The 11293-nt window shown below is 52.9% G+C and overlaps 2 protein-coding genes across 13 annotated transcripts; both read right to left on the bottom strand.

The window, feature by feature from the left end:
* Positions 1-262: 262 nt before the first annotated feature.
* On the bottom strand, positions 263-6174 carry CD74 (CD74 molecule). 10 transcript variants are annotated; one of them, XM_085519170.1, is made up of 10 exons: positions 5453-5941; positions 4780-5284; positions 4086-4260; positions 2745-2920; positions 2539-2630; positions 2376-2438; positions 2107-2202; positions 1903-1993; positions 1143-1211; positions 263-992 (listed from the first exon to the last, which is right to left on the bottom strand). In XM_085519170.1, the coding sequence occupies exons 4-10, from the start codon at positions 2884-2886 to the stop codon at positions 985-987; spliced, it is 561 nt and encodes a 186-aa protein (XP_085375296.1). In that variant the 5' UTR covers positions 2887-2920; positions 4086-4260; positions 4780-5284; positions 5453-5941; the 3' UTR covers positions 263-984. The 10 variants fall into 10 exon arrangements, with proteins under 10 accessions (XP_085375296.1, XP_085375293.1, XP_085375294.1 ...); XM_085519167.1 differs by having other exon boundaries at positions 263-995; XM_085519168.1 differs by having other exon boundaries at positions 263-995; positions 4780-4873; positions 5129-5660.
* Positions 6175-8140: 1966 nt separating this feature from the next.
* Positions 8141-11268, bottom strand: RPS14 (ribosomal protein S14). 3 transcript variants are annotated; one of them, XM_085519172.1, is made up of 5 exons: positions 11098-11268; positions 9895-10045; positions 9536-9697; positions 8996-9072; positions 8141-8252 (listed from the first exon to the last, which is right to left on the bottom strand). In XM_085519172.1, exons 2-5 carry the CDS (start codon positions 10041-10043, stop codon positions 8185-8187), a joined length of 456 nt encoding a protein of 151 aa, XP_085375298.1. In that variant the 5' UTR covers positions 10044-10045; positions 11098-11268; the 3' UTR covers positions 8141-8184. The 3 variants fall into 3 exon arrangements, with proteins under 3 accessions (XP_085375298.1, XP_015731219.1, XP_085375297.1); XM_015875733.2 differs by lacking the exon at positions 11098-11268 and adding an exon at positions 11025-11058; XM_085519171.1 differs by lacking the exon at positions 11098-11268 and adding an exon at positions 10741-11058.
* Positions 11269-11293: the final 25 nt, after the last annotated feature.

Here is an 11293-nt window from a genome sequence, read left to right on the forward strand (position 1 = left end):
GAGGGAAGTACCCAGCATCCAACCCAGGTTCTTGGGCACATTTTCAGCCCCTGTGGGGGAAACTGAATTGCTTCCTGTAGTGTCAGTGGTAAGGAAGAAATGGGACCAGACCTTTCCTTTCTGGCTGGGAACATGGTGAGGAATGGGTAGCTTCCCTTTTCTTTCTTTTTTGTTTTCCTCCCCTGAAATTCAGTTTATTTTTAACCCAGGATTGTTGCAACCCAGTTGGCATTACTGCACAGCTTGAGTTGCTTACAAGGGCTTTCATATTGAAAAGTTTATTGGAAATAATTAACTTCTGATTTCATTCATAAAGGAAGTATTGGACAGGGACAGAAAACCTCAAAGCCCATCCCCCTTTGGTTAGTTCCCCTTACTGCCCCCTCCCTCTGCCCAAAGTTGTGCATCTATCCTTACTACAGCCTTCAAAAAAACAGAAATAAAACAACCCAAGAAAGATGAAGGAAGGTTTAGTACTCTTATAACAGGGCTCCAACCTACAGGGGTCAGTTAAGCTCGGGGAGGTTGTTTTGCTGCTTTTAATGTTTGTTCAGTGAAAGAAAGCATTAGTGGTTCGTTCTTCAGCAGGGGTGATCTCCATATGGCTGCTGCGGGTGGTGGGAGAGGTGTCATGGGGGACAGGAGAAGGCTGGGAACCAGGTGGTGTCCCTCATACGGTGCCAGCATTGCAGCTCACATCCCATGAACAAAAACAACTTGGGCTGCCAGAGCTGGAATCATCTTCCAGCTCTACCCCCTGGGTCAGTAAATGGAGCAGTCACACTGCTAGGTGGGGAAGGGGCAGCCCCAACCAACTGTGGTCAAGCCCAGGTCCTGTCCTGCAGCAGGGGAAGGGCTGTAAGTGAGGTTAGGGCAGGAGTGCTCTAATTGTCTTCAGGAAAGCAAGGTAAGAGCAGAAAAATGGAGCAAAAAAAGGTGGACTGAGATGCTGAAGGCTGGATGGGCATCCGCAGGCATCCTCTTTTACTTGGCTGCTTTGAAGGGAAGAGAGGAGGGAGTCACCAGTGGGCTCAGAGAACCATGTGCCCCGTATCAGTGTGCTGCCACCAGCCCTGCTGTGTGGAACGGGCTGAGCAGAGCTCCTCCAACCCCTGCAGCACATCAGCCCCGGGGCTTCTTACCTTTCAGCATGTCCACCCCAGAGAAGATCATCTCCTCAGGCTCTGTCGGGGTCGGGGCAGGGGCAGCCACTGCAAAGAGACAGCAGCAGCTGAGTGCCATAGCATCACCCAGGATGGATTTAAGTAGTAAATTTTGCCCCTCCTTGGCTCTCAGTAGCCCCAGCCCTGGACCAATTCTCCCTGCCTGCTGCTCCTGCCACCTACCCGAGCAGTCCAGCTCTCCCCGGGTGGCAGTGCCCTCGATCCTGGTGCCATTTTTGTAGCAGCACCAGCAGTAGCCTGTGCTGGCCAAGCACTGCTTGGGCAGGTAGTCGCCGTTCTCATCGCACTCGGGGCGGAAGCGACCCGGATGGACACCACGAAAACTGGCCTCTGCCTGGCACTTAGTTTGCACTAGGGCAATAAAAACAAACGGGACAGTGTGAGCACCTGGCACTGATGGCACATGGAAGGTCCTATTAGGGAAACCAGCAGCAAAACGCTGCCTCACTCAGGGGTGTCACTTCATTGGATTTCACCAAGGAAACCCATCTACCTTAATGAGAGCCAAGGGTAACGATCTGGCTGAAGGGTGATGGTGACAGGGCTAGAAGTGGTGCTTCAGATTTTGGGACACGGCTGTTTCCAAAGGCCTCCAGTGGGAGGCTCAAGGAAGAGGAGGCCCTAAACGGCCAGGGCAGGGGGCTGCACTGTCACTGTCTCAGGGGTATGCTGCTCCCAGAGGCTCAGCCCTGACCTGCAGCACCCACACCCCGATTACCTTTCTCCGCTGGGATTGCATTCTGCTCCTCCCCCTTGGGGCCTTTGGCCATCTCAAAGAGCAGCCACTTGTGCATCCAGGCCTCAAAATCCTGAGGAGGGGGAAGCAGAGGGTAAATACAGAGAGGTCCTGAGCCCAGCAGGCAACCAGCCCACCAACAGGACTCACTCCTGGGAAGGATGGTAGGAGAGCATTAACACTGACCTGCCAGTCCATAGCATTCATGGCCTTTTTCAGACGCTTCAGGTTGCCCAGCAGGTCCTCCTTCAGCTCTGGGAATGTCTTCCTGGGGTCTGCTTTCTGCAGTGAGAGACAGCAAAGGAAAACAAGGAGATAGGGTGGAGGGGAGCACTGCTGGGAACAGAGCTCCACCGGCACTGAGAGCCCAAGGGAGCTCAAAGCATGCAGTCTCATTACCTCCTGCAGAGCAGAGGGCAGCTGTGGGGCTCAGTGCAGTGGGTAGGAAAGCTTACCAGCAGCAGGTGCCTGACTTGATCCTCAGTCTTGTTGCTGCGGGGTCTCACGGCCTCCATGGGCTGCAGAGAAAAATCACAGAATGGTTGAGTTGGAAGGGACCCCACAGACCATCCTGGTCCTGTTCCAACCCCCTGCAGGTTGGAGGGGGGCACCTCTTACCATGTCACCAACAGAGGGGGCAAGAGGCAGCACCTTCATGGCCATAGGCATATTCATCATGGACATTGACATCTTGTTTGCTGGCTGGGCACCTGCCAAAGACAGAGCAGTGTGAGGGGCATGGCCAAGCTGGATAGCTGTGGTTTCCACCAAGCCCTTGGTATCTCCAGCAGGACCCGGTGCTCATCCCCAGCGATGCTACTGACTCATGGGCAACTTCTTCTGCAGCGCCTCCAGCTTCAGGGTCTGTGAGGTCTTGGTCAGCTTGCTGATCTGCCCGCTCTGCTGGTACACGTAGTAGATGGTGACGGCCTGGCCGGCGATCAGCAGGGCCACCAGGATGGACATCGCTGACAGCACAGTCCTGCGGCCGACTGCGGACCTGTGGGACAAGGACAGGGAACGCTTGTAGGGCTGCTCCCAGAACACCACCAAGCACCTTCCAGCTGCCAGACACCAAAAGGAGGTGCCCTGTGCTCCCTAAACCCCGCAGTGCCCCTGAACCCAGGCTGTGCCGAGCAGCACACACCCAGAGCAACACAGATCTCTTCTAAATGTTTAATGCGACATCAGTGCTTGGGTGGCTGCCACGCACTGGGAACCGAAACCACAGCTGTGAGCAGAGGGGCTCCGCCATGAGCACAGGGCTTAGGGGGGTGACTGCACACGGGTACCAAAGAAAAGCAGGTGAAATAGAAAACGTCTCCTTGGTGTGGCTCTGAGCTGTGTCCTGCCCCCGGGAGCCAGCCCTGCACTATGGAATAGGGCACCTATGGGTGCTGCCCTGCAGTGTCTGGATCTGGCCATGCTGCCAGCCTGTCTGCCCAGAGACTGATGATGTCAGCGCTCCTGGGATTTTCAATTGGCTGGAAGTTTTCGAGGTGCACCTTCCCCCCCCACCTTTCCTTTTCAACCCCCACCACCGAGTTTGGGACTCAGGTTGGGGCTGGGACATGGGGGTGCCATATTGTGCCAGCAGGACCCTGCAGCCACGCTGCATCCTCACCCACTCCACACAGCCAGGCTTGCAGCCTGTCAATGTGCTGTGCCCCCGACCTGCTCATAACCACATCAGCACATCTGCCCTGCAGCCATGCTGAGTGAGCCCACATCTACCCCATAACCATGACATGAACCTGCCCACCCCACAGCCACACCATGCCCCAGCCACCCCATAGCTTCCCTGTGACCCCCTTGACCCCATAGCTACGCTCTGGCCCTTTCTGCCCCACAGACACGCAGCACCCACAGTCACTCAGCCCCACAGCTCCTCCATCCCACAGTCACCCTGTGTCCTCCCCACTCCCCCCACCCATGTTCCTGCCGTGGCACCTCTCATTGTTCCCAATTGGGAGCACCCCACTGCTGCCATCAGAGGAGATGAGGTCCCGCTGCTCCTCGGCCATGGCTGCCCCACTGCTGCTCGATGGGGAAATGAGAGCCCCGCAAACTGCTGCTGGAAATACCCCAACCAAGCACCCCCCACCCCAACACCCCCGGGGAGAGGGACAAAAAAAAAGCCCCATTGGCTGCTGGCTTTGCATCACCTGTTGCCAGGCAGAGCTCTGTGCCGAAGGTCTCTGGTCCATAGTTGATGCTGAGTCCCATTCAGAGCACTGCTGCTGTTGTGCTGTGATCTGCTGCCTGCGACATGGGAAGCATCTGCTGGTGTCACCGGTTACTGGGCAGACTGCCTGAAGTCCATTCCATGAAGTTTTAAGGCTGGAGAAGGCACAAGAAGCAAATCAATCCTCCTTCTTGGGCAGCACTGGAGCACCTGCTCTCGTTGGCTGAGACCTGCCTGAGGAACAGAGACACATCCACAAAGAATGGGGCAGGTACCCCCACAAGACCCCTCTGCACTCAGCTCTGAAGCCATTAACATCTCACATCTTCAAAACCAGCAACACACCCACGGCATTTAAAAACAAAAAACACCCATAAAACCTCCCTGTGCCATTCCCAGCCCCCCTCATCCAGCCAGCAGTTGGTTGCACAGCTCTGGCTCACACTCAGCTCCTCACAGGGCCAGAGGGCTGTGAGCCCCCAGACAGCCTTGGCACAAGGGGTACCAGCAAAGGGGAACTCAGCAAGTGAAAGCAGCATGGATTTCACCGAGCTCTGCTCTGGGCAAACTTTTCTACTACTTCAGAATGCTTTGGGGTTTTTTTTCTTTGCTCAGGGCTGTGGCATTTAAAGTTTACGTCAGAAAGTCAATGGTTTTGCCAGGAAGATACCGACCTTTGCACGTCAGCCTTCAACCTTCCTTCTTCTCCACTGTTTCCACAACAGCACCCACATCCAGCCCTGTGTCCAGCACTATGGGACCTCTCATCTGCAGAGCAGACACAGAGCTGTGTCCTGGCCCTGCTCACAGGCACCTAGGAGCCAAGCCCAACACTGCTCCCATCCAAGGCTCCAGCCATGCAGGAGTCAGCACGGCTCTGCTTTATGCTGCCCATAAATACATCACACTGCTATGCATGGGGGAACCAGCTTTCTTTATGGCAAACCAAGCCCCCTGAACATCTGGGATAAGGAGCAGTCTTATGGCTGAGTTGAGACTTGCATGTTTCCCATAGGGTCTCACCTGAGCACAGCAATTATTTCAGGCACTGAGGAGGAAATAACCCTGTGGGCATTTGCCTGTCGTCACTTGTTACCAGGCAAAGCCTGCATTTCACAGCCTCTTTCCTGCGAGTTGGCCACACCAGCGTGTTCCTAACAGCCTGCAGGACACATTGCCCTGCAAAGAGAAGCAGAGCATGTCCATGGGGTCACAGAGCCACAGCACAGACCCACCACCACCATGTGCATCACTGATCAGCTCGTGCTCTGGGGGCTTTTGCAGGGCTGGCAGCTCCACGCATGGCTGCAGCAGCTCTGCTGAGGCAGGAAGAGGTGTAGTACTCACAGAGATGGGCCCTGCTGGCCAGCCAAGCAAGCCTTCATCTCCAGGAGGCCTGAGGAGTCCCTGTGTGCTCCTACCACCACATGGCTGTGCCCTGCTCTTCCTCACTCGCCATTTCTCCCTGGGGTTCTTACATCAGCCCATGAAGCTGTTCCAAAGACGTCAGACCGGCTGAGAAATAAAAGCAGTTTTCAAGGAGTCACATTTTACCATTCAGCCCCCAACCCACACGTTGTGTTTGGCACAGTGGGAACCCTGCCCACAGCACAGCACTACCACTGCCACAAGCAGCAAGGGTGAGGGTGAGAGCAGCTCAGGCTGGTCCAGACCCTGCAGGGCTCCTGCTTGTGGGCATTAAGGGCCAGCAAAACACATTGCCTTCTTGCAGACGGCAAAGCTCCACCACCTGTGTGAGCCAGAGCAAACCTTGCTGCAGGGAGGAACTGCAACACCAAGAGGGGTGGTAGGTCTGGACTCAGCCTGCCTTGGGTTTGACACAAGAGCTATGCTGTTTCTTCAGCAGTTTGCTCTCTGAGTAGAGCAAAGCTACACGGGATGCTGCCCAACAGCCCTGAACCTCTGCGTGGGAGGGATCAGCCGTGCAGACTGAGCTGCTTCCCCTCGTGCACCCTCTGAGCACAGACAGAACTAGGCACCTTCCCTTTCCCAGGCCTGCAGGGGTCAATTAGATGTGACATGGTGGTTGAGCTCTGCCATGGTTTCCAGCTGCTCCTCGCTGACCCACCGAGCAGCAGGGAGCTGGAATCAATCAGAAAGTGCCAGCTCTGCCTTGAGAGAAAGCGTCTGTTAATTTGTAGAGACCTTCAGCAGTGCATCAAAATGTCTCAGACCTCCACAGCTGGCTGAGAAAGCTGCCTGTGCCAAGAGATCAGCACTGCTGCCTGCCTCCCATTTAAGTTCCCATAGAGCCTTACCCAAAGAGGCACCCTGTGATGTGGCCCCATTAACGTTGCCTTGGACAAAGTGACACCAGAACAAGTTTTAACTGTGGAAACACACTGCGAATGGAGCCGTGTTAGCAGTAACACACAGCCCTGCTCTGCACAGCTCTGCCCTGCTCCCTGCACAGCACCAGGCTGCTCTCAGCCCCACTGGCTCAACCCCTCTTGGTTTTTCAGCACTATCTCCACACAAAGTTCAAAGAACACTTCAAACCCAGGAAAACAGCTGTTTACATAGCTGCAATAACGCACTTTTAAGACTGAAAGGCGAGCTGATTTCTAAAGCTTTCCACAGCCACATATAAAATTACAAACTAAACACGATGGCTGCGCCAAGAGAAATGCTGGCTTAGGAACACGAGCCCAGGCAGAGAGACTTTTTTCCACCAAAAGGGGAAGTCATGTATTAAGCAACAGCCTGCAGAAAACCCAGCCCTGTTTAGCCCACTCACAGGCACAGCTTTCTTTTCCACAGCAGGGACGTCTCTAAAAGATCCCGACTAACTCAGAAACCACAAACATCCAAGTAGCGCTGGCTATGAAAACTAAGACGTACCAAAGCTTCGCATCGGTCTCGTTTCCTCTGCTGTGAAATACATCCCCTTTCACAGCATGGGAGCTCGAGCTGGAGACGAGGCTTGACAGGAGCAACACACCCTGGATCTCATTCAGGCTGTGCAGCTTTGCTAGAACAGAGCCTGCTTTGAGAGCACAACAAAGCTGTTAGTCACAGCACCCTTTCTGGTAATGAGGAAGGTGGGTAGGTAAAGGAATCCAATGAAGTATTTTAAGTTTTAAAGGTGTTGGAAAGAGCCTGTGACAAAGCAGTGAGGTTCTCAGCTCTCAGGATCCTGAGGCCCACATTGATTCACATTTACCACGTAGCTGTGCTGAAATCCCCAGTTCTCATCAATCCTGATAAATAAGCCACAGCTACCAGCACTTAAACCCGACCACAAGTATTCCTGGACAACCTCAAGTGCTGGATGAGCTCACTCACTCACTGCCAAGCCAAAGTCCCACTGAGAAGGGTGGAATTGCAACAGAGGAGGAAGATGATGACAAGCACCTGAACCACCCACTGCACGCTGTGCTGCCCAGCAATCACACAACAGCACGAGGCTGACCCATGTCAAAGCAGGTACTTCTGTATGAGGGCTGAAGTCACCACTTCCTGGGGGGGGATTCTGATCATTTCAGCTCTCTTGAAAAGCAGAATCTATTTTAACTGCCAGCTTGATGCTGCAAGCATAAAGGAACTCAGTCATCTGAAGCTGTACTTCTCAAATACCACATGCCAACATCTTCCCTTGGTATAAAAACTTACTATAGCCAAAGAAGTGGCAAAAACAAGTGATTTCAAAGCTTGGAGAGCTAAGGAAAAGGACCTTTCGAAAAGGTGGAAAAGGGCATTTATTCATTCCAGATGATGGCAGCACATTTAGCGGAGAGTAAACATCAGTGCAGGAAGCAGGGCAGGACCAGGAAACATAGTCACTTCTCTTAAACACATCTGGAAGCATAAACATACCAACAGCACAGCTGAGAGCAGTAAGCCAGCACCTTCCTAGTGCGTATTCACACAGCAACTCCGTTACAGCAGGACTAACAACCTCCCCACAAACAGGAAGCCCCACTTCAGAGGGAAATTCAGAATAAGCCATTTGTGGATGCCATCAAACTAAAGCCGCTCAACTTCCAAGCATCGTTCAGTAAGCAAACGCACAGACCAAGTTTATAAGAGAGCTTTAATGACAAAAGGTGCAGCACTGTTTACAGACGACGTCCACGGCGACCACCCTTCCTGCGAGTACTGTCAGAGGGGATGGGGGTGACATCCTCTGTGGGAGAAAGAAAACCAAGAAACCCTCCGTTACCTGACAGAGGTACCTCCAAGAAACCAACTGGGAAAACCCACCCAGCCCAAGCAGTCACCTTAAGCAGCCTGTCACTGCAGAATGAATCCTCTATAGGAGGTAAGACCTGTGAACTCACCAAACGAGTTCAGCCCCAAGGCTTTTAATGCTTAGGACACAAACATCCCCATCTCCCAGCTCACCTAAATAAGACGCCACGGGATTTCTAGAGAAACAGTTTGTGCATGATGCAATTCTGAGGGCAGCTGACACTACTAGGCCTTCCTTACAACTTCCCCACCAAGTTCAATGATCTCCCTCAAATAGTTTGAGGAATTCAAGTTATTTCTGAGTCATGGTCTTAAACCAGGACCAGCACAACACTTCTAGGTAACTAAACTGCTGCTCTGGGAAAAAGAACAGTTACATCAGAGGCCCATGAGCATCCCAGTGTACAGCTGAGGCTTATTACGCAGCCAAAAGCTTGATAATCTGGAGTCGACTGACGCCACCTTCTGGCTAAACTTCACTGAAACAAGATGCATCTGCTTCCACTAAATTACACCTACAGCAGCATCAGACAAAGGCTAAGCACAACAGTCCCAAGTCAACCTGTCACACATGTTCACAGAGCTCCTTCTACTTAATAATCCCTCAAAACCTTTTCAGAGTAGCAAGGCTCTACACAGAGGCACGAGTGCCTACAAATCACATTGTCCATTACTCACCAATGCGGCCGATCTTCATCCCAGACCGGGCCAGAGCTCTCAGAGCTGACTGGGCACCAGGACCTGGAGTCTTGGTCCTAGAGGAAAGAATCACAACTAATAATCCCTTAAAGATTCACAAGTTTAACATAAATAACAAATAACTGTCAATTTAAAAGAAAAAAAATCACTTTTCCCTGCTCCAAAACACTCAAATATCAAATTCACTTTCTTCCCCTTCCAGATCCAAACTATTCACATGCAGTCAAGCACACTTTATTGTCACTCTATGGTAACATATCTTCAAGTTTAAAAGCTCCTCTTTTCACTGCCACAAATAAATACATAACAGCACACCCAGGTACAACCAACTGAAGATGATACTTTAGAACAGATCCCAGCTGCTCAGTGAAAAGCAATGTCAGCCAGACACCCTGTGTCAGAACCAAACTCCCAAGGCGCATTTACACTGCCAACTTGAGCAGTGCAAGAATAGAAGAACCAGAGGACAATCAGATGTAACCTGGTCTAGTTCATAAAGCCAAGCAGTCTCTGACATACCTGTTCCCACCGGTAGCCCGCAGCTTGATGTGCAGGGCAGTGATGCCCAGCTCCTTACACCTCTGGGCAACATCCTGGGCTGCCAGCATAGCTGCGTAGGGAGAGGACTCATCTCTGTCAGCCTTCACCTTCATGCCACCAGTCACACGGCAGATGGTTTCCCTGCAAAAGAACCCATTCAGAAACAAAGTAGTTCTCCTTTCCTTCCTGCCAAACAGCCTCAAGGTACTGACAGAACCACGTCTCTATTTCAGTAGAAACTCAAGGATTTCTGCAGACATCCACGTCAAATATAATTACTCTTTTCCGAAGTGAAGGAGCCGGGTAACACAATGAGGTGACCAGCGTGCAATACTCACTTGCCAGAGAGATCAGTCACGTGGACAAAAGTGTCATTGAAGGAAGCAAAGATATGGCAGACCCCAAACACATTCTCGCCTTCAGCAACCTGAGGTCCCAGGCTGATGACCTGTTCTTCCTTCTTCTCCTTGCCCTTACGAGGTGCCATTTCTGAACAAAAAGCAGAAACATTTCAGAATTGCATCTTGGCTGTATGCTGGCAAGCTACAGCACACAACTTAGCAGGGCTGCACTTCATAGAAGGAACTGAGATGTGCTTTATCACAGCTGTTTGCTGCATGGGCTACCACAACAGTGTGAGGAAACCCCTTCCACGATGACCAGCAGCACTGAGGACTTCCCCTCACTCATTTACTTAATGGAAGCCAAGACAACATCAAACAAAACATTTACTAAAGACCCAGACACCATCACAAAGCTCTCAAAGACCTTTTGAGTCCCACCAGGGGCTCATTAGCCACCTAACCACACCACTGGGTCCAGTTCAAGTGCTGCTTCTGCCTCTAAAGCCTTCACTGATGTGGAGGTTGGCAAACATGGCATGCCAAAGTGTTTGGATAGGTGCCCACACATCTGCTCCTATTGTCAAACAGGGTCTGAGGCCTTCGACTAGAAAAGAAAGAATTATAACGATATTATAAAGAAAATCAGCTCAGAGCACACCCTGCTTTCACCCCAAAGCCTCTACAGAGAGCAGCACTTAAACCCGGTTGTTAAATAGGGGCCAACACGGCCACTCCAAAGCTGAATCCCCTTCCTGACACACTTGGTGCAAGGCTCCACAGCCATTACTACCCTGCGGTAACACAGAAGCTCACGCAGCCATTGAACTCAGTCACATTCACCTCAGTCACGCCACTATAAGCCTCAGAGCGAGGGACCCTTCTCCCTCCGGCCGCCCCCTACCCCTGGCGGGCACACAACACCGCCAGCTCCCGGCTCGGCTGAGGCCTAACACCGCGGCCTAAACACCGCGGCCTAAACACCGCGGCCTACCGCCGCGCTCCGCCGGCACTGAGCGCGCTGCTCCGCTCGGCCCCGGTTCCGAGTAAACGGGCAGCGGGCAGGGACAGCACGGCGAGCCGGAGGAGAGAGGATGGCGGCGGATCCAGCACAACGCCGCGCTCACCTGCACGTCTGCTCCGCCGGCCGCCGCTGGAAAGGAAGTGATGGGGGTCAGGGGGCGGGATTACCGCGCTCACCCGGAAGTGATGGCGGCTACGGGCGGTTTCCGCCGGCACGGAATTATTCTTAGTATCGCTGAGCAGCGCTTTGCCGTTCTCTATACAGAGCCCGGCGGTCCCGTTAGCACCGTAAATAACGCTACGGAGCAGAACCGGCCGCGCTTCCCTCACGTGTCCCCTCCCCAAGATGGCGGCGCCCTCCCCTCATGTGTCT

Source organism: Coturnix japonica, chromosome 18, assembly GCF_054131305.1.
Source record: "Coturnix japonica strain WE chromosome 18, WE-NBRP24, whole genome shotgun sequence".
In the NCBI taxonomy this organism is placed as follows: domain Eukaryota; kingdom Metazoa; phylum Chordata; class Aves; order Galliformes; family Phasianidae; genus Coturnix; species Coturnix japonica.